This window comes from Chelonia mydas, chromosome 5, assembly GCF_015237465.2.
Source record: "Chelonia mydas isolate rCheMyd1 chromosome 5, rCheMyd1.pri.v2, whole genome shotgun sequence".
In the NCBI taxonomy this organism is placed as follows: Eukaryota; Metazoa; Chordata; order Testudines; family Cheloniidae; genus Chelonia; species Chelonia mydas.
The window spans coordinates 24862080-24888193 of NC_051245.2; the positions used below are offsets into that span (position 1 = coordinate 24862080).

The 26114-nt window shown below is 42.5% G+C and overlaps 1 protein-coding gene across 7 annotated transcripts in view; it reads right to left on the reverse strand.

The window, feature by feature from the left end:
• NADK2 (NAD kinase 2, mitochondrial) overlaps positions 1 to 26114 on the reverse strand; it is a 69791-nt gene that overhangs the window by 27002 nt on the left and 16675 nt on the right. For 4 of the 7 annotated variants that reach the window (XM_037902664.2, XM_037902662.2, XM_043547755.1 and 1 more), the window contains exons 2-5: positions 16502 to 16590; positions 15457 to 15545; positions 13368 to 13449; positions 498 to 581 (exon numbers count right to left, since the gene is read on the reverse strand). In XM_037902664.2, coding sequence (XP_037758592.1) covers positions 498 to 581; positions 13368 to 13449; positions 15457 to 15545; positions 16502 to 16590 — 344 coding nt within the window. Of the gene's footprint in view, positions 1 to 497; positions 582 to 13367; positions 13450 to 15456; positions 15546 to 16501; positions 16591 to 19279; positions 20084 to 26114 lie in introns of those variants that run through there. The other 3 variants (XM_037902666.2, XM_037902665.2, XM_037902668.2) reach the window with 2 other exon arrangements.

Here is a 26114-nt window from a genome sequence, read left to right on the forward strand (position 1 = left end):
AAATGCTTCCCCCATTTTACTTTGTGCCTAAGCCACTCTACTAACAATTGCAAGACCCTCACATTAGCTTTGATTAACTATGCAATTTGTATAATGTTGGAATTAGTTACCTTTCTATCCCTCTAGATACGAATATGGCCCTATAGTTGCACTGAGTGCCTCACGAGCATTAATGAATTTATTTTCACAACAATCCTGTGACGGAAGTATTATTTTACAAATGGGGAACCAAGATAGGGAGTTTAAGTGATTTGCCCAAGGGCACATCATAAGTTTCTGGTAGAATTCGAAACTGAACCTAGGTCTCCCGAACCCCAATTCAATGTCTTCACCACGGCTCACGGTCATCCTTCAAGATGTTAAGCCTCAAAATTCAGTCCACAATTTAATGCGTTTATTTTATTAAATTTTATTCTCTTATTTGTACAACTGCCCATCATTACACATGCCTTCCTCAGGAAATATGTTTTGTAAAAACAAAGATGATAGAATCCTACCTGAACTCACCACGATAAAACTTCTGTAATGCTTCTGGAAAGGAGTGTGTATATCGTACAGGCAAACACAAATGGCCCTCAGATCTAAAAGTGAAAAGAAGACAGAACAACAGAGCTGGCAGTCAAAGCAGTGAGAATAGGACCCTTTTGGGAGTGCTCTGCTAGCTACATCAAAGCAAAGTTAGATTTTCATTTCCTAAAAGCAGTTGTAATCTCTCTCACTAGGAAGTCCGGCATTGTTCTGTGGCAATGGGTTATAGAGCCCTTCACCTGTAGGTAGATGAGTCAAATCCAGACAAGGATGCTACTGGCAGTTACGGCTATCAGATGGCTATTTGGTAGCCTATGTGAAAATAGAATGTGACTCATCTCAACAAACAAGTTGTATACATTCAAAATCACAACTCGTAAACCTAGGCAATCCTGCTGGCAATTCTTGCAAAGAAGCAAACAATTACACAGCAGAGAAACAGACCTACGCTATTATCCCTGAAGAACAGGACTGAGGCACAATGGAAGAAGTGTGGGCAAACTTGCACTGCCTGATATGTACCTGCTCTGGGGCTACAAGACTTCAGTCTCCAAGGCTGTCGAACCACTTTTCACCAGTACTATATTCAAACATGTTTTTTAAAAACTGACAGCTAAGCAGTATTTCTCTGCCCTCAATCTGAACTGGCATATGAAAGGTATTTGTTTTGTTTTTGTTTTCTGCCACGGCAGCTCTGACTAAGAGTGTGCAAAAGAGCAGAATGCCTTAGGCTACCAAATATTTTATGTGAAATGAGGAAATGGATTTACTTACACAAGCATACTATGACCATGGGTAAGTCACTTGATCTGTGTTTCTGTAAATGGAGAGACTGTTTCCCTACTCATAGGGGTTGTTGAGATTAAACTGTTTGTGAGGCATTCTGATAATATGCTGACAGGGGGCCACAAGAGTACATATATAACAGGGGTGCCCAACCTGAGCCTGAGAAAGAACCAGAATTTACCAATGTACACTGCCAAAGAGCCACAGTAATATGTAATGATTATATATTGTGAGACAGACCCAGACCAGTGGGATAATGGAGTCTGGTAGAAGGCAAATATACTGGCCACTGGATGAACAGTTTTCTGTTCCCTGAGTGACCAGAGCAGGGGCTGCCCTAAAGCAATCAGGAACCTGCCAGAACCAATTAAGACAGGCAAGCTAATCAAGACACCTGGAGCTAATTAAGAACTTTCTAGATTAATTATGGCAGGCAGGCTAATCAGGACACCTGGTTTAAAAAGGACCTCCCATCAGTTAGTAGGGGGGCGCACCAGGAGCAGGAAGTGAGAAGGTGTGCTGCTGGAGGAGTGAAGAGTTCAAGAGTGATCAGGCTTCAGGAGGAAGATCCTGCAGTGAGGATATAGAAGGTGCTGGCGGGAGGCGATGGGGAAGTAGCCCAGGGAGTTGTAGCTGTCACGCAGCTGATACAGGGAACATTGTGGATAGCAGCTGTCCACAGGGCCCTGGGCTGGAACCCGGTGTAGAGGGTGGGCCCGGGTACCCCCCCATCCCCTGATCGGACACAGGAGGAGTTTTCCCTTCTGGTGTTTCTCCCAGACCAGGCTAGATCTAAATTGGAAAGGGATCTGCCCTGTCCCCGACCCACTAGGTGGGACACAGAGATTGCAGGGATTGTTCTCCATTTCCCCCATGCTGGCCAGTGATGAGGTTAGCTGAGTAGATAGCAGGTTTGAGCCACTAGCAAGAGTGGCCCAGCTGAGGGCTGCCGTGAATCTCTGAGGCAATCCGCCAATAAGCACAGGACCCACCGAGACAGAGGAGGAACGTACGTACGTGTGTGTGTGTGTACAGATATCTATATATATGCACAATCATATAATTTGATAAGGTATACTTCTTATGCATTTATAATGTATCATTAACAATAACAATTTGTCTTAACTTTTTACTTAGTGGGACTTCTGGCAATCATTGCTTTCAACAATTCCCTTGAAGTTTGGTTTGTGTTCACCTGTGCTCATACACAGCAGTTCTCTTAAGTGGCTGTCTGTCAAAACGGATCAGTGTTTGGATTTCACATGTTTGAATGTTGAGAAAACAGACTCACAAAGATAGGTCGAGGCAAACATCGAGATTAATTTTAGGGCTGCACCTCTCATGTTGGGGTATTTATCCTTTGGTACAGATTTCCAGAAATTAAGGGTCCCCTCTGTCTTCTGAACAGATTTCCAGCTGTCATCTTCCAAAAGTTTTATTATTTCCATCCGGGATGTTTCTTCATCAGTGACTAAAGGGGGCTCCAAACAATCTGCTTCAGTACTAAAAGGGTCAATCAGAAATCTGATTTGAAGTCTTTTCCGCTGCAAATCTTGGAATCTTTCCTCAAAAGTGTCCTTAAGATCTTTAATCATGCTCGCATATCTAGTTGTGCTCCATTTTAGGGGTTCTGCTGCATCCTCTTTTGATCTGGCTTGAAGTTGTTACATTGAGGGAAAAAGTGTGTCAGTGCTCCCTCAACCATTTGTCTGTGAAACAACTGCAGTTTGTTCATGAACACAAATACGCTTTCCACTAGATCAGACAGCAACTGGAATTTTCCTTGTAAGTCTACATTTAGCTTATCCAAATGCAGCAGCATGTCTGCAAGAAATGCCAAATCTAGAACCCACCCAGTTTCTGTAAGCTCAAGGTGTATTCTGTGCTTCTCCTCCATAAACAATATGACTGGTTCCAGGAGCTCGAAAAAACAAACAACTTTACCTCTCGAGAGCCATTGAACTGCGCAGTGAAATGGCAAATCGGCAAGGAAGTCGTCTTCATCCAGTTCTTCAATTAGATTTTGAAATAGTCTGTGATTGAGTGCATTTGAGCAAATGAAATTCACAATGTGCAAGACAGGTTTCATGATGTGATCAAATTTGAGATTTTTAGATACCGTTGCTCCCGAAGAATAATACAGTGAAATGTCTAAAGTTCAGGAAAGCTCTCGTCGTACTAATACATTCACAGATCCCCATATGGACGGAGCCCCATCCGTTGCAATGGCAGTGAGCTTCTGTAAAGGGAAGTGGTGTTTTGCAACTAACATCAACGCCTCCTTTAGATCTCATCCACGAGTTCTGTCCTTTAGTGGCACGATATCAAGGAGTTCTTCCCTTAGAGTCATCAGACGCAGTCCGGGAAAACACTGATAATTGAGGTTTATCCTGTACATCACATGACTCATCCAAAGTGATGCTCAAATACTCACAATGCTGAAGTTGCAAGTGCAGTTGTGATTTGATGTCACTATTCAAGTTGGAGATTCTGCGTTCTATTATGTGGCATGAAAGCTGTAGGCCAGGAATTTTCTTCCGTAGATTCTCATTCTCTGGTGACAGGATTGAAATCGTATCAGTAAGGCACAGTTTTATAAACTCGCCTTTAGAGTAGGGCTTTTTTGCATGGGCTATTTGACAGCCACATAATAGGAGGCTAACGTTATAGTCTGTGATCAGCTGGCAAATCTGGTGAAGAACTGGGCTTCTACATATGTTTGTTTTTTCCAAGTTTTCAGTTTTAAAGTGCAGAGTTCAGAACCTTGTGGGAATTCTTGATCCATACATGCATGGCTAGAAGCAAAATGACGCTGCAAGTTTGAAGATTTGAACTGATACACACACGTCTGGCAAAGATGACACACGGTCTTACCATTACGTTCACCAAAAAAAGTACTTATTCTCCCACTCCTGTTGGAAGCCTCGATTTTCATCTGTGTACTTTATTTTCCATTTGCACTTGCCTTCTATTGTTAGATGGCGTAAGAAAAATTTCCACACCAGCTAGTCACTGTGTGCTTTATTCAAGGAGACACAGGCATGGGCTCTGCCCCAAACCTGCCTCCCACTCCACTCCTTTCACCAAGTCCCTACCCCCACCCCGCTTCTTCCTGCCCCGCCCCACCTCTGCCCCATTCCACCCCCTTCCCCAGGTGAGCCGTGTCCTCTTTCCTCCCCTTCCCAGAGCCTCCTGTTAACCGCAAAACAGCTGATCACAGCGGGCAGGAGGCATGGGGAGGAAGGAGGTGGCGCTGGGGGAGATGGGGGGGATGGACACTGCATCCTCGCTCCTCCCCCCCAGAGCCTCTTCAACACCGCTAAACAGCTGATCGCGGAAGGCAGGAGGCACGGGGAGGGAGCAGAAGGCACTGATTGGGGGGATGGGGGGGCTGCCAGCAGACAGGAGGCACTGAAGGGCTGATAGGGCTGCTGAACACCCACCATTTCCCCCCCCAGAGTTGGCTCCTGGCAGGAGCCGCATATTATCTTCTGAAGAACCACATGCAGCTCTGGAGCCTCCAGTTGGCTACCCCTAACACATACTAATAGCACTACTAATTGGTCAGGTACTTTTGGGGAGCCTGTTGATAGCAGACCAAACAAAGTTTTTCAACCCCTTCTTTCTTTCTGGGAGCTGAACAGATCTCCAGTGCTGTCTGTACACTATAGCAGGTATGAACCTCATCAGTTTCACCGTTTGGCATATGCACACTTCTAAACAGACCACAGAAGAAGAGGTTAACTCACGTTGTGCAGTAACTGAAGTTCTTTGAGAGGTGTTCTCCTCTAGGTGCTTCACTTCAGATGTGCATGCACCCATGCATTTGATTGGAGATTTTCAGTAGCAGTGCCCATTGGCCCGTGCATGTGCTTGCTGCACACATCCTCATTGCCGGCACTGAGGCGATATAGGGCTGTGCAGGCGAACCACCCTCAGTTCCTTCTCCATTGCAAAGTCCCTAGAGGAAACTCCAAAATAGATGGGAGGCAGCACAGGTGGTGGAGCAACCATAGGGACACATCTCTAAGAACTCCAGTTATTGAATGAAGTAAGTAATCTCTCCTTCTTCGAGTACTGCCCCTTTGGGTGCTTAACTTCATGTGACTACCGAGCAGTACCCTCAGCCAGGGGTGGGAGCTTCGGAGCCGAGTTCAAGATCGAAGACAAGACTGGATTTCCAAGGGCAGTACCTGATCTAGAAGAATGGACTACCATGTAATAATTGGCAATGGTGTGTATCAAAGTCCAAGTTGCAGCCTTAAAAGTCTCCACAATAGGAACATGTTTGAGTAATGCCAGAGAGAGAGAGAGAGAGAGAGATTTTGTGGAATGGGCTATACATGCTAGGAGGAGACTGTATATCAACAGATTCATAACAAGAAATAATGCATACAGAAATCCACCTGGCGAGTCTCTCAGTGGAAACCGTGGTCCCTTTGGCTCTGTCAACAATTGATATGAACAGGATGGGAGATTTCCAAAACAGCTTGGTTCTGTCCAGACAGAAGGCTAACACCCTTGCAATGTCCTCCCTGGTCTGATGCGGTTTCAGAAAAAAGAAGACTAGGAGATGGATGACCAGGCTGATGTGAAATTCAGAGAACACCTTAAGAAAGAATTTAAGATGTGGATGTAACAAAACCTCATACTTGAAAAATACTGTAAATGGAGTGGGGGGAGCGCACTATTAGACCCCCTATTCCATGACTCTTTAGGCAGAGGTGATGGCCTTTTTGGCGACTATCTTCATGGAAAGGTTAAGGAAGTAACAGGGAGCCATTGGTTCAAAGGGAGGTCTTATAGGACACCTAAAGTACCAAGTTTAGATCCCATACAGGAATGGATTCTTTAATCTGAGGGAAATGGTTCCTCAACCTCTTGATAAACCTCAATGTCATGGGATGAGTGAACACAGAAAATCCCTCAACTGGGCTATAACAGTCATTCCCACCAAGTGGACTCTGATAAAACTCACAGATAATCCTGACTTTCAATTTCAGAAGGTAGTCAAGAAAAGCCAAGAGGGAAGAATGAATGGAGGAAAGGCAATGCTGGTCACACCAATGGTTCAATCTCTTCCACTTTTGGAGCTAAATATTTCACATGGATCCTGTCCTACTGTTTAACAACACTTGTTGTACCTCTGTGGAACAGGAAGTTTCTATTTCTACAAACCATGGAGTAGCCAAGCCCTGAAGAATTCCTAAATTGGGGTGGAAGGTCTGACCAGCATCTTGAAAGAGGAGACGAGGAATGGTCGGAAGACTCACTACCCAACAAACACCCAGGTGAACGAGGTAAGGATACCAGAACGGTCTTGAGCACATTGGAACTATTAGTATGACCTTGTATTGTTTGATCTTGTTCATCACTTTTAATATTAGAAGCATTGGGGGAAATGCATACAGAAGGCTCCTCATCCATGGAATGAGGAAAGATTTTCCCAGTGAATGAAGGCCAAGCCCCCCTCTTGAACAATACTATCTCAACTTTCTGTTGGTGGCAGTGGCAAAAAGGCTCAACTCTGGAAACACCAAGGCCAGAAAGATGTGACAGAGTTCAAGAATCCAACTCTCACTTGTAATCTTGGGAAAAGAGTCTGCTGAGAGCATCTACTTTGGTGTTTTGTATGTGTGGAAGACACATCGCCATAATGAGGATGTGACTGACTATACACCAGTTCCAGAGCTTTATTGCTTCTGCACAAAGAGAAGAGGATCTCACTCTCCCTTGTGGATTGATGTAAAACATGCAAGCTATGTTGTCTGTCATGATCTTGATAGATTTATCTCTGATAACTGGGAGAAAGTGAATACAGGCATTCCTAGCTGCCCTCAGCTCCAAAAGGTTGATGTACAAATGCACTTCTTGAATAGACCATCTTCCCTGAATGGTATGTGTCCCTAGATGCGCCCTCCTCCCAACAGAGATGCATCTGTCGTTATGGTAATTGTTGGATAAAGGGGACACCCACACAGATGTTATGAGGGTCCTTCCATCAAGTGAGGAAGTCTCATACTTGATGACGGACTGATATCAATCTATCCAGACTTTGTTCCATGAATAAACTGTTCTGAGCCACCCCGGAAGCAGCAAAGGTGTAACCTTGCATAATGTGTTACAATTGTACAAGCTCCCATATGTCCCAAGAGTTGGAGACAGTTTGCCAAAGTCTGCTGGCTTATCTGAATCTTTGCAACGAGGTATGATAGTCATGAATCTTTCTGTGGGGATGTAAAATCTTGCTGATACTGCATCTAAGGATGCCCCTAAGTCAGCATGGACTTTTTGTTGATGAACTGGAGACCAAGCCTGAGGAAAAAGGCTAAGGCTATCTTTACAGCAAAACGAACTTTGTAAGACTGGTCCTTGATAGCCAGTCATCAAGGTATGGTAAATTATCATTGCCTTTCAACTAAGATAGGCAGTGCCCACTGCCAGAACCTTTGAGAATACTTTCAGAGCAGAGAAAAATCTGAATAGGAGTACCTGATATTGGAAGTGGTCCTGGCTGACCAGAAAGCAAAGGAATCTCTTGTAAAAGGAGTGAATTGCAATGTGAAAATATGCATCCTGGAGATCAAGGTCTGAAAACCAATCCCCTGGACCCAATGATAGAATGCATCCGATGAAGTGAGCTGTAGCTCACAAAAGCTTATGCTCAAATAAATTTGTTAGTCTCTAAGGAGCCACAAGTACTCCTTTTCTTATTCCTACAAGAGGCACCCCAAACCTCTGTGCTTTCACAAAGTTGCTAAAAAGTCTTAGATCTAAAACAGGTCTCCATCCCCTTTTTTCTTTTTTGGGGCCAGAAAGTACTTGGTCCCCCTGTGCTGAGCAGGAACTGATTCTATGGCTCCTAAACATAGCAGGGAGTTGATCTCCTCTCTCAGCAAGTGCTTGTGAGAGGAGTCCCTGAAAAGGGATGGGAGAGATGTAAAAATGGATGGAGTAATAACCTTCTGACCTCTAATATCCATCTGTACTCTGTTCCCATGCTAGCTGAAAGCAAGGGAAAAGGTCCACATAGGGAGGGAGGTGGGCAACTTCATGCACCCAACATTCATAAGACGGGTTTAACCATAGTTCGTTGGGGGCAGAGAGATGCAAATTTATACTCCAGATTACTCTATATGATTTACAAGAGACAGAGACCAAGATTTTCAAAATTAGGATACAAATTAAAATCCTAAATAAAACTGTTACTTACCTGCAGAGTAACTGTTGTTCTTCGAGATGCATTGTGCACAAATACATTCCACTACAGGTATAAGTGTGCCCAATGCACTTGAGTTGGAGACTTTTGCCAGCAGTACCACTGGACAACTAGTCCTATCATGCGAGGGCATAAAAGGGGTATGGCTGCCACCCCCCTCTCTGTTCCTTCACACCACTGTATGTAATGTCCAGAGTATGTGAGAGGGTCATGGATTGTATATGTGCTCAACAGATCTTGAAGAACAATTACTATATAGGCAAATGTTTTTTTCTCCTTTAAGTGACTGTGCACATATACCAGGAATAGTATATTCCTTTTCCTTTTCCTCTGTGTTGGTGAGGAACTTCTATCACTCCCAATTCTAGAAGAGATTGTAGTTCTTGAAGTAATAGAGTCTTGTGAGAAGTGTCCCCGAAAAGGAATGGGGGGTGGGGAAAGAGACGGAGGCATGGAGGGAGGCGGGGCTCAGGTAAATTGGATAATATATCCCTCCTTCACTGTATTGAGCACCCACTTTTCTGATATGATGCTTTCCCAAGCACAGTGAAAGAAGGGTAGGCATGATCCAAAGGGAGCAAATATAGCTTGTGTGTTGTCCTTGACCAAGAAGTCAAAATGACTGCTTGGAGGATGAAACTGTCTGGTAAGAAGGGCCTCCTTCCGTTGAAAATGGCTGGAGACATCAAAGAGATCTTGACTTTCTCTTAGAGGCATATTGTGACTTCTGTTGGAAATAGGGTTTGGAGTAAGACTGGGGCCTAAACTGTTTCCTCTTTGTAACCAGACTATAAACTCTTAAAGTATTATGCAAAAGTCCTTCAGTGTGCATACAGCGTCATCTGATTCAGCAGAAAACAGTTCAGAACCCTCCAAAGGTAAGTCCCCTATTGTGTTGTGAAGCTCCCTGGAATGCCAGAAGGCCACAGCCAGGAAGAATGCTGCATGATGACTGCAGTGGCTACAGAACACAAAGCTGTATCAGTGGCATGGCTGCCTGAAGGGATGTACAAGCTATAATATGCTCCTCAGAAATCAGAGCCAGAAACTGTTCTTTATATTCCTCTGGCAACCTGTCAGCAAATTTGGAAATTGCAAAGTAATTATTAAAATAATATTTTGACAAAAGAGCCCGAGAGTTAGTGCGGTTCATTTGAAGAGTGATGGTGGAATAAACCTTTTGGATGTATAACTCCAGCTTCTTAAATTCCTTATCCTTGGGAGTGATTGGGTGAGATTGACTGGAATAGTCATTAGCAGCTGCGATCACCAAAAAATCATCAACTGGATGAATAAAGAAACAGTCAAAATCAGGAGGGACTTTGTATCATCTGTTCACTTGCTTTGCCAAAGGAGGTATAAAGGCCAAAGTCTGCTAGAGAGTTTTCACCAGCTGTAGTAAGACTTCAGTGATAGGACAACTCTTCGTGGTGCAGGAGACTGTAAAACATCTAGGAAAGTATGTGGATTCTCTTGCACAAGTTCTGCCTGCATCCCTAAAGAAGAGGCCACCTTCTTCATGAGGTCCCAAAAAACTTTGAATTCCTCCAGGAAGAGATGGGGGGGAGGGCAGGACTCTGAAGTGATTGCCTTATCTGGTGAAGATGGAAAAACATGGGGAGGAAGATCTAAGGGCTCCTCTGTTAATTCCTCCTCCTTCTCCACAGGTCCAGTTCAGTGGATTGAAGGATAGTAGCAGGATACCGAGCAGAAATTTCCCTCAGTTAGGAAGTAGGAGACTTCCTCCTAGAGTGTGACTGTGATGGAGGTCTACAGTCTCTTGGAGAAGCCCAAGACCAGTAAGTCCTGGAAGATACTGCACGAGCTAAGCCATCCACAGTGGGAGACCCCATGCTAGGATTTCCTTATAGGAAGACCAGTGCTGACCTTGGGGTCTTGTAGCAGAACAAGACCTGTAAGATGACCTAAACAACCTTGAGGATTAGACAGGCTCCTCTTCCAGAGTTGGAAGAAAAAACAAACATCCTCAGAGTATGGAGGAGCAGTTCCCCTTGATGTTCTACATGACCCAAGTATAGGAGACACATTAAGGTCCAAAGGAAGCAAGGGTTAGGGTGGAGGGAATGCAGACAAAATGATTGGTGCCAGCCTAATTGGTCGGAGAGATGACTAACAGATGGAGCCAAGGGTGCCAGGTGCATTAGGGAGCTGACACTGGTTGCACCAGAGGAGAGTCTAGTATGGAAAACAAAGGAGGACCCCCCCACACACTCTCCGAGAAGACAAGACGGCCTACACAGTGGAAGGCACCTCAGGTAAGATTGTCAGTGAAGCGGATGGTGCTGATGGAGCCAAGGAAGACGGAAATGGGTGAAAGGAGGACTAAGAATCCAGCACAGGTAAAGATACGGGGCCTCAACAGCCCTGAAGGTGCCAAGTCAGAAGTGCAGCCTCAGACAGGACGAGTATCTCAAACTGGTATTAGAGGACTTCCCAGAAATTTTCTGGGGAAGTCCAAGACTTCAAGCTCATCAGCATCAGAATGCCTGCATTGTTTTGAGGAAGCTGACAGGAAAGATGAAGCATGACATTTGTCACTAGACTTGCATTTTGAACCAGAAGGAGCTGGAGGGTCATTTCTGTCTGATTCTGAGTCCCCTGCCTCACAACCAGAGCTCAATTCTAATGCCGGACACATCACCTCTTTCATGAGGTGAGCCCTCTATTTTTCAGTTATGGTGGGGAAGGAGGTACAATAGAGCATCTGTCCCTCACATGGCCCTCCCCAAGACAAATCAAGCAGCAATTCCACCTACCTGTGACAAGGATGACAGCCCTGCATGTGGCATACAGCTTAAAACCTGGGAATTTTTTCTACACTAAAATCATCCAGGCTAGCTACTAAAAACTGAAACTTTCTAACTAACTATACTACTAACCACTGCTAACTATATACTACAAGTTTTAGAGACACTGGCTAACTGAAGCAAATGCTACAGGGGCTCCACCTCTCATCACAGGCATGGGAAGGAACTGAGAGGTAGGTGGCAGACACATCCCATTTATACCCTCACCTGAGAGCAGGAGGAGAACTGAGGCACACGGTCGACCTAGTTGTACTGCTGACAAAAGTCTCCAACTTGAGTACGCTGGATGCACACACATCTGCAGTGGAATGCAGATGTGCACAGTCACTCTAAGGAAAACTATGTTTAAGCACCTGCCTGATTTTCAACAGGAGCTGTTGGGTGCTTGGCATTTTTGGGAAAAAAAAAAAAAAAAAAAAATCAGACAAGTGTCTAAACACAGATTTGAATGCCTAACTTTAGACTCCTATTTTTGAAGATCTTGGTCGTCAACTTTAACTCCATATGGCCTTGTCTAGACTACAGATTTTGATTTTGTCCTGCTGTTAATTAACTCCTGGTGGAATTCTGCACTACTGCGCAAGTGCAGAATTCATGTCCCCCTGAAGATTCCCCCCCGCCCGCAGAAAATACATTCTACTGGAGATGCGCTGCAATTACACCTTTCGCCCATGAGGGGCTGCTGTGGTTCCAGAAGAGAGGGCAGCTGGCTCAGGACCAGAGCAGACAGCTTTGGAGAAGGAGGAGGAGAAGCTGCTTTCCTCACAGCACCCTGCCCCCCCTATAGGATATGGGGGGGGGGGTAGACTGAGGGGGCTGCTGGAGGGGGTCACAGGAGCTAGTGAGGTGACAGCATTGAGGCCAGGGGCTGAGTGGGAGGGGGATGCAGGGCCACATGAAGACAGGGGTGGAGGAGTGGCTGAGCGGGGGTGCAGGGACACAGAGGGACAGAGGCAGATGTGCCTTACTGAATGGGAGAGGCTAGCGATCAGTCTCTGCATGAGGGAGGCTCTCCAACTCTAACAACTCCTCTCCACCCTGCCCCCCCCCCCCCCAAAAAAAACCCTGTTCCGTACTGCTCCTACTGTCACCCAACAACCCTCCAGGTTCACTCTCAGGCTCCTTCCCAGGAATTATTTGCTTCTCCCTCAGCTCCTCTGTTACCTCTGACCCCCAGAAGCCTTTGCAATGTTTCTGAGGGGTGCAGGACATACATTTCTTTATTGTAGTTTAAATGAATTATTACTTAAGGTTCTGTATTAATATGCCTAGTAAGGAATCTATTTGTCAGAAAAATTTCCTGAATCTTTTTTGTTGTCTTTATTGCTACAGACATACCCACTGACAGGTATTTTGAAATAAATTACCAAAATAATTGAAAATGGTGTGACCATATGGTGTTATTTGGACAAATAAAACAGGCAGAATTTTGAAATATTGTGCACAGAATTTTTAATTTTTTTTTTTTACACAGAATTCCTCTAGGAGGAGTTAATTGACACAATTAACTTGAGTTTACATGATTGCAAATATTTGTTCCTGGTCCCATGGCTGGGAACAAATGTGTGTATCCTGGAAAAGCATTTGTGGAGTATTTAGATCGTGTACAATTCTATTAGCTTGAGTCACCTGTCAATTAATTCGCATTACAAGAAGACCAACAACTCTAGCCTAGGAAAAGCCCAACAGCAGTCAAGAGACCTTCAGGAAACAAGAAATATTCTCACCTTGAAACAACAGTAGTTAATCTCCATTCATCAAGTGTATGCTTGCTTTTTGCTTTGGAGCCAGCATGGGATTCAAATGATACTAGGCTCACATGAACATGGATGGAAAGAACTACTGACTATAGATATAAGTAAAAACATTTCTGCTTGATAATACTGTTCACCTTAATAACGGCAACAGTTTAATCTGATAACTAAAATTGCACACTGAGTAATAATTGTACTCTATGTAGTATGTACAGTACTGTGGTTTACGTTAAGTAGAGAGACTGTTCTTACCTTTCTGGATCAGTATTTACTCCAATAACTGGTTTAAATCTGTCAAAGACTTTACTAGCTGCCAGCAACATTGTGCCATCACCTAAAGAACAACAGCATAAAGAACAGCTGATTACTTTTACTTAAGAATTTAAGTATTCCAAACTAAACTGACAGGTTTCAGAGTAGCAGCCGTGTTAGTCTGTATCCACAAAAAGAAAGGAGTACTTGTGGCACCTTAGAGACTAACAAATTTATTTGAGCATAAGTTTTCATGAGCTACAGCTCACTTCATTGGATGCATTGAGTGTCGTATATAGACATTAACGTTGCAATCGCATTTTTAATGTTTTTACACAGACAGTAGGTTAAATAGGTTGCACAAAAATAAAACAGTGAATTGCTATTCTGCACTGAAAACATTTGTCTGACCTTCAAATTAAATGTTGGATACTACCAAGATATTAAATGAATTCAGAATTGCAGTGAAAATCCAAAAGATTTATAAGCAGCACAATGGAGCAGCAATGAAAGCACCACTTATCTGAGGCTTGGACAACATATTTTGCATTGGCAAATCTTAGATTAGCATCTGTGGAGGTTATTATACATTAACGAAAACTGAAATTTAAGAAAAGCCAAACTTCTTTGGCTACCTTTTCTAAGAAAAAGGGGCTGTTAATTATTTTTTATCAGAACTACAACCAATACAAGAGGGGAATAAGGTACATCTGTAACACAATTCTTAACATCCATCATGCACTTCAGAAACAGCATTTGGGTTTTAGTCTGCCTCAATTGTATGTGATGTTCTCGTTTTTAAATTACGACTTCCAGTTGTTTATTATCCAACGAAGGACATAGATGTTTCCCTAATAACAGGGCTTTAAAAATCACTCAGTCAAGTAGGAATCTTTCCCAAGTAAGTACCATCAACTTCTTTAAATTTTAAGCTCTCATTTGAAAATACATATTAAAATTCTAGCCCTCACGTTTGCAAAGAGGATCTTCCAAACGTGAGCAAGCGTGAACTAATATAGACCCAAGAATACACTGCAAACAGTTCCACTATCTCTCCTGATAATTATAGTTTTGCCAACAAAGTAAAAACTGAACAGAATTCCATCAGTTTTCACTGTTGCTATTCAGAATTGTGTAGGCAGCTTTGAAACGGACAAGAATCAAGTCAATTTCTCTGTTGCTACTTTAGAAAGCAATAAGCAGTAGCACAGGTGGGTAGTGGAGATATCACTGGGGAGGACCACCAAAAGTCAGAGGTTAAGGGAAGGAGAAAAAATAACAGACATTCCCTCAAAAGCAGCAACTTGGAAAGAAGTAGAGCAGCAGAGACCAGAGCTCCCTTGCAGCAGCAAATACATTTTGTATGGATGAAGAAGAAGAGGAGACTGTTCTTCCCAACTTGCAGGAGAGGGGATTTGGAGGCCTCTGAATTTGTCAAACACCTACTATCCAAAGGCTAACACTAACGATGAAACCCACAAGCATCATCTAGGGACAACTGCCTGGAAAGAATCCCAACAGCTAGCAGGGTATTTGTTTTGCACTGGGATCCCCCTCTTTATGATCAGTCTTTGAACTAGTAGGTTTAGTCTTATGGCTATTATTTTAGTTCAATGATCAAGCTAACTGGATGAATGTGAGTGTGAGCAAGAGATTTGGTTTGGGGAGGAAAGCGAAAGTAGCAGGAGAAAAATAAATTGCTCATCTTTACTACCACAGACACCTAAGTATGACAGGGTCTCCAGCAGAACATACTGTTTGCTTTTTACACAAGTTGAGCATTTATTCAATTCTACAATTTACATATTTCATGCTGTAACACACAAACTTCCCCAAAGCCACTAAGCATGTGTGTTCACTTACTAAAAATCTTAAAATTAAAGCAAAAGTAAAAAGACAGTAAATGGGCCAAGCCATTCAATTATGCCCTGATTTACTTTTGCCAAATTAATTATAGCAGATATACTTCCAATACAATAGGTATACTTTCTTACGAGTATGAAGCATTTTAATTCTTCATACTGCTTCAAACATATCTACTAAAATTTACTTAAATCCAAGACACCTTTCCCCAGACACTAGTTAATACCTCCTGCTGATATAACAGCATCTGCCCATCGAACTGTGTCTTCATCATATTCTCGGCGTTTAACAAGACGGACCTCGATCCGCTCATTCCTAAAAGATACAGAGATAGTTTGACAAGGAACCACACAGCATACTAATTAAAGCTTTCAGGGGGATATGAAGCACAGTTTTTAAGTTACAATTATATTTAGTTTATGAATATTGTTGGTCAATGTACTCTCACATGATCTACATAATATGAACTAGTACTACACAGTTAATATAATGAATTAGCTATTATCCTGGGGGAATAAGTATAAAATACTTAAGACTTAAAATGCCTTGTGTATGAAAAGCTAGTTACACAACATTTTAATTAAATCAGTTTTGCGAAAGGTATTTCACTAAGTTGTTCCACTGTTGTACACAATCACTAACATTTATGTCATTTGTTCGCTCTAGCCAGAAACTTCATGCGCTATATACACTTGGTCTAACCAGAAATCACAACATTCTTTATTCAAACACTTCATTAAAAAAACCCTCACTTCAGCCTTCATTTTTAAAAGAGATTATCTGCATTTACCACAATTTGACTTCTGATCAACCAATGTACTGTACATTTGAAGTGTTATCATCAGTCTTATTTACTTTACAACTCCTGGGGCCAGGCTGCACTATACTCTGTACACCTGTGATCTATTTACATCATAATCTCAGTCTAATTACTCCATATGGAGTAATAGATCAAGTTAATAAAGAATCTAAAGAAACAGATTGCATGGGTAGAGCGGGGATGGGACAACATGCTATAGACCTGGTAGGAATAGTCTTCGAAAACATGTGACCAGGCAGCCAGCCAACATCACCAGCACAGACAGCTGGAGTGAGTAAGGGTTTGTGATACAGGATGCTAATTCTTGTAAAATAATCCAGTATAGACCTTGAAAACAGACATTCCCAGACTTCAGGGACATTTTGTCACCCCAGATATATTTAGTGAAAAATTATTTTAGTCTGTCACAAACCAAACTTCTCCAGACCATCACTAATCTGTATGCTCTTACCGTAAACTGTCTACAACATGCTCCACATTTTTTGTATGAATATGATGTCGCTCCAGTAGTCCACTGTAGTTAGATCCCTTCAATGCAAGCTGTAGAAGACAAAGTGACTTTGAAGCAGCCAACCATTATAGAGAATGCTATTAGATAAAGTAAACAGAAAATGAACACATGCTGACTTAAAGTACTAGTTTAAGACTAACAAACCAGAATGCATTTGAGAATTAGGAGTACGATTATCAGTTAAATCTGAAAAGAGTTCAAATGAATATTGTGCTATAAAACCTGTCCGCAGAACAGGAGGAAAGGGCAAAAAAAAAAAAGAATGAAACTCTGAAACAATCCTGTTCTGTACAGCTGATAATTATATTATTTTTGGCATGGCTAGCCAAAAGGAGACAATATTCTTCAGGCTATGTTTGAGATAAGAACAAAGTTGCCTAACACAGTCATAAACAACATTCCCTCCTGTATAAAAATGTACAGTCTTAAAAAACAGCTTTTGAAATTTGTCCCTGGGACCCATAACAGATTTTCTAAACAATCTGTACCAAATACAAGATAAAGTAAATAGTTAACCGTTGCATTCTAGCATCACTCTCTCCTTCAAAAGCAGCTAAGGGATTTATTAAGGAGCATCTCTTTTCAGTATGCTTTGAAGAACAGTTCAGATATTTAACACTACAGAGGAATGCACCCAGCTGCAAGGAAGGGTGGTCTTGTGATGAAGAACGAGGATTCAGGACATCCAAGTTCAATTCCCAGCTTTGTCACAGACTTCCCATGTGATCTTGGTGTGACACTCTGTACCTCAGGGGAACACCTTGCACCCACATGTTCATCCTTATAATATGATTGTGTGGTATCCAATGCAAAGTTTGTCATGTTGGGTGTCTTCGGAAGACTCATGATGCACTGAGCATTTTTGTTATAGTAATGTTACAGGTTGTAATTTCATGTATATAGTTATGAGCCTGAAAATGTGTCCTTCTGGCTTAAAACAAGCCCAGGCAAAACTCACCAGGAGTAGAGGGGCAGTTCACACCTCATCAGGGCATGTATGGGACAAACCCAGCCCAGCCTCACAGGAACAAAGGACACTGGCCTAGGCAGCAACAAAGGATCTGTTGGACTCTCCAGTGAGTCCCTTCCCTTGGTCAGCTTGGGACTACAATGAGGTAATGCTCACCTGACTCTGAAGGCCGGGGGGGGGGGGGGGGGGGGGGGGGGGGGAAAGAGGGGGAGGAGGCGCGCAAAGCCAAGAGGGAAGAAAGAACATGATAAAAGGAAGACATGTTTGCCATGCTCTCTCTCTTCCACCTCTGTAATAAATGAAGGGGGTGGGGTAGCTCCCTTTTATGGGCACCCAGCCATCCAGTTAGCTATAAAACCCCTGACAGTAGCTGTTCTCTACTTGCTTTACCTGTAGAGCTGTTCTCTACTTGCTTTACCAGTGGACTTGTTAACCCTGTAAAGGGTTAACAAGTCCACTGGTAAAGGGAAGTGAGTGGGCACCTGACCAAAAGAGCCAATGGGAGGATTAGAAGTTTTTAAAACTGGAAAAAGACTCCCTTTGTCTATGTGTTGTGGTTCTCCAAGGAAGAGGGGAACAGGGCAACAGTTATGCTGTGAGAAGCTTTAAAACTGGTATGAAAAACCATCAGATCATACCTGGAGATTGCTTATCTGAAACCCCAAATATGTAAGTAAATCAGAGAATGTCTAGGAAGACGCAATTAGGGTTATGTCTTATTGGCTTATGGACTCCTCTGTACTAATCCCCAAATGCTTTTGTTTTGCTTGTAACCTTTAAGATAAACCTCAAGAGAGCTATCTTAATGCTTAATTTTTGTAAATGGGATTTTTAAGATCTAGCAAAACGCCTAAGTTTTAGATGTATTTTTTTCTTTTTGTTTTTAATAAAATTTACCTTTAAGAACAAGAATGTATTTGTGTGTCCCCAAGAGGTTTGTGCATATGTTGTTTAATTACCTGGTGGCAACAGCTGATTTCCTTTGTTTTCTTTCTCAGCTCTTCCCCAGACAGGGGGTGAAAGGGCTTGAGGGTACCCCACAGGGAGGAATTCCCAAGTGCGCCTTCCTTGGTCTCAAGGGTTTTTTTTTTTTTTGCACTTGGGTGGTGGCAGCATCTACCCATCCAAGGTCAGAGAAAAACTGTGACTTTGGAATTTAGTACCTGCCTGGAGTGGCCAGTATTAACTTTTAGAATCCTTGCAGGCCCCCACCTTCTGCACTCGAAGTGCCAGAGCGGGGAATCAGTCCTGACAACCTCTATCTAGCACCAGCACCAAGCGACTGAAGCACTGATCAAAGGGGACAGCCTGGCTGAAGGGCCACCAGCCAGCCTGTGGTGAGAAGCATCTAAGTTTGTAAGGGCACTGAAAGTATTAAGATCAACTTAGAATGAGTTTTGCTTTTATTTAATTTGATCAGATCTGACTTCTTGTGCTTTGACTTATAATCACTTAAAATCTGTCTTTTGTAATTAATAAGTTTGTTTATTCTACCTGAAACAGCGCGCTCGGTTTGAAGCGCATCAGAGACTCCCATTGGGATAACAAGCCCGGTGCATATCAATTTCTTTGTTAAACTGACAAACTCATATAAGCTGGCAGCGTCCAGTGGGCATAACTGGGCACTACAGGACGGAGGATCCTAGGGTTGTGTCTAGGACCGGAGATATGGGCTAGTGTCATTCGGCTGCACAATCCAAGCAGCGGCTGGCCAAAAGTGCTCACTCACGTAGCCGAGAGCAGCTTACATGCTAGAAGCTGTGCGTGAACAGCCCGGGAGTGGAGGTTCTCACAGAAGAGCAGGGTAAGGCTGGCTCCCAGAGTTGAGGATTTGAGTGACCTAGCAGATCACAGGTCCAGATAACATCAGGGGAATGTCACACTTGGGCAAATCAGTCATTTGTTCTCAGTTTTTCCAACTGTAAAATAAGTATACCACAATTTTTCCCTTCACCCTTTATCTTATTTCTTTAGACTGGTCTTTGCGGTAGGGCCTGTCACTGCGTGTTTGTGCAGTCTCTAGCACAATGGGATCCAAAAATCCAGACTGGTGCCTCTAGGCACTATCATAAAAATTAATAGTAATTTCTGTCAAGACCCAATATGGTGCCAGTCATTCACTGTCTCCCTACACATCTGATGGCTACAGAACTCAACATACACTTCACCGTGTGGTATGCTATTCCTTACCTCCCCTATGAAAGGGCATCTGAAGACCCACTGCATAGTTAAGGCAGCCAATTACTACAGAATGTAATATTTTATAAGTGCAAAAGTGTCTTAAACAGTGATTTGGTGGCATTACTCTAAATAATTACCTTTTTGTCTAAAAATTAATTAAGCGGAAACTGGTATTGTGACATGTACACTTGTGATCTATTTACGTCATAATCTCAGTCTAATTACTCCATACAGTTTAACAGCTCAAGTCAATAAAGAATCTAAAGAAACAGGAAGCTAGTCCAAGTATCTAAAGATTTCGCAACACACCCTAAAGGGCATTGAATAGGTGTCTTCAGACATTATACAAAAGCTATTCTCAATAAAACCCACATGAAATAAAATAAATAGAAGGGGATACAATACAGGAATAGGACTTTTCCTTTTAAAAAAGAAAATTACGTAATCCGCTAGCTGTGATTTGGACAGCTGGACTTCCTTCCCCAAGGACAAAGAATTTCCTTTGTATCTGCATTAATCTGCCATGCAGCCCTCTGAAGGTGAGCTAGGAAACCAAGACCTGATTTTATTTACTTCTTCTTGGGGAGTTTGTCCTCATGATCCTGGAAAGCAAAATAAGGCTCAGATATTGCTCCAAAACTATTTCAAGTGGCTAGTGATTTCCCTGCCCCCAAGGAAGCTGGTCTTATTGGCTTCTCTTCACAACAGAGGCCCCTTCTGGGCCTCTTTAGGGTACTGGGGTTCAAGGATGGACTCTCCTGAGGTTCTACCACCTTCCGCTGTATGGGATTTACAGTAGGCCAGAAGGGTCTGTGTTTCTCCTGGAAGACCTGTTACAGAGGCGGTAAAAGGGGAGGAAGCTGAGCCTGAAAGCCCTTTACAACACCCTTGCATTTGCAGTGTTTGCGCTGTGTCCTGTACCCTCCATCCACGACCCAAGAGAAGGCAAAGACTGCTGAGCTATGCAGTCAGGGCCACTGACTGCTGGTGTGGGTTCCAGAGAATTCCATGATTTTCCCTCTGAAGCACTGGCCTTCCAGCATTGCTTCCCAAGGGGACAAGGAGCTTCTCACCCTGAAACCAACTATTCCAATCCTGCCTCCTTTCCTGTTCAGGGGAGGAGGCTGATGTGACCTCACCCAGACTGGGCTAAGGGGGTGGGAGGGACTACATGTTGCCCACAGTGCCATTGGAGCTCTCTAACCAGATGAGGGTGAAGCAGGACACACAGACCTTTCCTTTTGTCTTTGGCTTTCTCAAACCAGCTCTCTCCATGAAGCCTGCTGTCTCCAGCTGTTGCAAACACCTCAAAGGGGAAGCAGAGCTGAGGGGACAATCTTCCCAAAAGGTAATCGCAGCCCTGGGACACGGTTGGAAGTCAGACAAACATATTGAGCCAAATGGTTAATCAAAAATTTGAAATAAGTTTGGAATTTCCCTCAGAAAAGCTCTGCAGTTGGGAAATCTATCTGTCCCTGCAGAGGCAGATTAAACTGGAGAGAACTTTAGAGGCCAGGGCATTTCCAAGCTGCCAGATCTACTTCTGCCCCAAGCTGCAAAAAGCAAGCTAAAGTACCCACCCATTACAACTGATTTATGTATCTTAGTACAATGGAGAGCACATTAGGGACTGGGTGAAGGTATATGCCAACAGTTCTATCAAATGTATTTTGTTAGTAGAAGTATTAGTGCTTTTTAAAAGTAGGAATTGGTGTCAGAGAAAATGAATTTCACACATACTACAGGAAAAAATAAGACTGTGTGCCAGTCTACAACATAACACTAGTGAAACAGCACAGAAACTAGGATGAAGCTCAACAATACTAATATAAAGTACCACTGCCTTGCATTAAGCTTTTCTGTACCTTCTTAGAGGTATAGCTCAAAGAATAGCGTTGCACTAAAAATTCTTTAATTTTTAAAAAGTATTTGGTTAAGACTATTACATAGGTTCAAGCTTGGAGCATGTACAAATTTGGCAACTTCAGTGCACACAAACATGAACCAAAATGTTCTATAAATATATTTTAATTGTTTTAAAAACCCAGAGAAAGTCTTGTCAGTTAAAACCTGAGTTTAACCAGCATTCTCTCTCTTCTACAGGAGCTGGTAATTTCAAACACTTTGATGCAAAAGAAAACCTTGAATTTAGGTCATTAGGAAAAATGAAGGAATATTTTGCCCATCTGGCATTATTAGACAGCTTAACCGGAATAACCAGCATTTATACTGCAATGAAAGACATGCAAATAAAGTTTAACACAAGAGTGGAGGGGGTCCCAGAGCTGAGGCTCCAGCCATAGCCCAAATGTCTACACAGTAATTTTTAGCCCCGGAGCCTGAGCCCTGCGAACCTAAGTTAGCTGCCACAGGACAATCATAGGCATGCTGAGAGTCTTTTATCCCTGTGTAGACATATCCTGAGTGACCTGTATTGAGGAACTTCATGTGATCAAGTATTGGGATGTACTTCATTGTTACTGGTGCCTCCAAGTCTGTGGGAATACAGATGTCTAGGGAAAAACCCCTCAAACTGATAAAAAAAGCGTCTATAGAAGTCTGGTATAAACAAGACTGGGTGATTTATAAAGGGTGCCTATGATTTAATTATGTTCCATGATTGGTAGTTAATCATGGGAAAGCAATTTTCCCTCCAAAAGGGAGGTTTTGTGTCTCACACCATATGAAAGTAAATTCAGGAAGTGCAAACTGCTGGCTTCCCACCAGTTACAGAAGAGAGACAGAGGCCAGCTCTTTACCTTACATCAAGGTTGGTAATATATCTGTAATATACTTACTCTTTTCTGTACTCTCTCTAGTGCTATACTAACCTCAGCTTGTCAAACAACAGGCTTGAGTGGAAACTTTAAGTAGAAATGTGCTTACTCAATTTAAGCATAAGGAGGAAGAAATGTGCTTTTAGACAAAGCAAGACTGGGAGTCTTGAGATCTCTATTCCAGTCACAGCTTTACCATGAACCTCCCAAGAACTTGGGCAAATCACCTGCTCTGACTCTGACAATGTGCACAAAGTTAAGGAAGTGGTGGGGGAATTAAAAGGCATGTTGGAAATATGTACTCTTATTAGTAGGCTGTATCATCCAGGGTAACACATTATCTTCATGCTGTCCTAAAGCTCTCCTTTGGGGAAGCAAAAAGGGCTGATGCCTGAACACATTTTTTTCTGGCTGTTTTTGTCTGACTAATAAATTCTTTTAAATAATTAGCAGAAAGTGAGACTCCTGACAGGATGTACAAGATGACAGATCTGGATGTGAATAACCTCAAGGGAAAAAAATCCTGATGGAAAGCTAACAGCTAGAAAATATAAAGGCTGACTACTCGCCGATTGCCCTACTTCCTAACAGAAAGGAAAACGAAGCAATTGGTGATAGAAGTAAGCTGTTAAAATACAGAGGCAGTTACTGTACATGGAGCCCGTATATTGTGATATAAATAGAAGTTTTTTTAAACTGAAGAGCAATAAAAATATGTTAATGTTAAAGATACTGACGAGCTAATGTTACCTGTAATCAGTGTTACTGTACAATAGAAACATTTAGAAAAGAAAATAGAGCTTTATCTTCTGAAAAGTTCTACTCACTATTCTTGCTAGATCAAATATGTTTCCACTGTATTGCAATTAATATTGCTGGGTACAAGAACCTACTTCAAATCACTAATTATTTTGATGGGCCAATAGAGTGCAAGAATTTTTATTCCTTTTCCAGAACAATCGAACAGTCTGGTAAATGAGGTTTTGAACTAATGCTTCTCTGAGTACTTGTATTACTTGCCGATGAGAACTTTTAAAGTAATAATGGTCTTATTTTAGATAGACCTGTTAGAACAGGAATGCTAAATATCTTAACACTTAGATAATGCAGTGAAGATAAGGATTTCTAATATACCTAGGCAGAATATACAAGTTCTATTTAAAACCTTTTAATTATTTTTGGTACACAATATTCAATTAAGGCTGTTGGGTCAGATTATTCCTTGCTGGTCAGAGAAACTAACGTATGAAGTTTCTGCTGATTCTTCTGACCAGTATTTAGGTCTCCAGGCCTTACCTTTAGTACAGTAACTCCTCACTTAACATTGTAGTTAGGTTCCTGAAAAATTCTACTTTAAGCGAAACCAAGTTAAACAAATCCAATTTCCCCATGAGAATTAATGTAAATGGGGGGCGGGGGGGGGTTAGGTTCCAGGGAAATTTTTTTCGCCAGACAAAAGACTATACACACACACAGTATAAGTTTTAAACAAACAATTTAATACTGTACACAACAATGATTGTGAAACTTGGTTGAGGTGGTGAAGTCAGGGAGTAGGAGAGGGTGGGATATTTCCCAGGGAATGCCTTACTGCTAAATGATGAACTGCACTCGGCTGAGCCCTCAAGGGTTAACACATTGTTAACGTAGCCTCACACTCTACAAGGCAGCACAATGCATGGCAGAGAGAGACAGAGACACACGCCCTGTGAGAGAGAGAGAGAGAGATGCACATTGCCCCTTTAAGTATGCTGACCCCACTCTAAATACACTGCCTTTTTAAGTAGATCATTTGCACTAACACCATTTTAAGTAGAGGGCTTCATTTTCAGTCCAAGGTAGGTATGGATCATCATGCACTCCATCAAGTGTACATGCCTATGTGGAAACTGGAAAGAAGTCCCTGAACTACGATAGCTGGTATAATCAAGGCTTTTTTATACTAAGATATAACTTGCCAAACTATGTCATTTAGTACAAAAGAAATCAACACTACTTACATGACCTCAGTCCCCTACCTGATCAGTGCCTGCTCCATGCTTGTGGAGAGGCTGAACATAAGTCAATGGTACCCATTGCATCGGCAGCATACTGCATGTTGCACAGAAACTAGCGACTTGGGATGCGTAATGGGAACTGGAGGTCCTAAAAACAGGTATGCTTGAAATCAATTATGTGCCGAATGCCCCTCTCAGCCTTGATTTTTGAGACTGTGTGTGTGGATGTGTAACATCTGAAAATAATACATTAAAAGAATGTTTAGGTAGCAAAGTCAAGCATTCAGAAGTTAATAATTCGTGTGTTTCCTAAGTTGGCAACTTTAACTTGGCCCCTCTGTGCATAAGCATTATGATACAATCTTCAATGACACAATCAAATGCTATTTTTTTTTCCACAGGACCCTGCCTCATTCACTGTACAGAACAGATGGTACTATGGGAATGAATCAGGGTTGTGTAATAAAGAAGGCTGTTGTCTGCAGCGCCTCTGCATCATTTGTTGCAAAACTTGGAAAGTAAAGAAGGAGAAGATGGCAGGAAGAGAAACTCTCCCCCTAATGGTTTAGGGAGTTTACTGCCCTCCTGGAGAATTGGTTTCTATTCCTGTCTCTGCCACAGGGTTTTTATGTGAAGCTGGATATGACATGTAAACAAACATTTTCACAGCAGGCCTCTGTGTATTCCTCATTTTCTGGTTACCGAACATAAGACACTTGGGGTCTGATGCAGAAAGTGCTGAGTGCTGAACTGCAACTAAGATCAATGCAATATATGAATATATGAAGTGGTATAAAATACTAAGTACTCCGAAAAATCAGCTCCTAGGCTTGTCAAATCAGGCAACCAAAATTAGTTGACGCTTCTTTGTAAAATGGGGCATAGCAATACCACCTCCTAGGAGTGTTCTGAAGGTAAAATTCATCAATGTTTGTAAAGAACAAAAACTACAAAAGAGCACTGTAGAAAAATAAATGAAAAAAAATTTAATCATGTAGAACGATAACGACCCTCACCTCTGGTCCTGTCCTCCCAGTCTATGTTCTTCTTTCCACTGCACCTGCCCTGTCCCCTCCCTGCTGCTATCCCTCCCAGCTCCTGCTCCACACCCCCATCTCTTGTCCCTTTTCCCTCACACCTCTACATTAGAGTCAGGATGCCTCCTGCTCAATGCCTGGGCACCAGCTCCATGACCAATGAGAACACCGAAAAATCTGCCTGCTCTCAATTCCAGTACTGGCACCACAATGGTCCCCAAATGTTGAGAGAAGTTATCGGGAAAGCCCCTGCAGCCCTGGGCTGGAGCATGCTCAGTAACTCTGAGATGATGGCACATGCGGTCTGTCATGTGGGAGCTCTGAGGGAATGGTACAGTCACAATTTAGCAGCTGAACCAACAAACCTATGAACATGTGCAAACAGATTTTTCAGAGGCTTATAACTTGGCCAAATCTGAGCAATTCTTCCACAGGAATACTAAGAAGCACATCCCTGCCAGAAACACCACCACCCCCTTGCCAAATATCAAGTCCCTTCTCCAAAGCATAGGTACTAGAGCTTTTCAGTGAAACAGATGTAAGATTTGTAAAATAGGTAAAGTATTTTTCCCTAATCTTATTCTCAGAAAT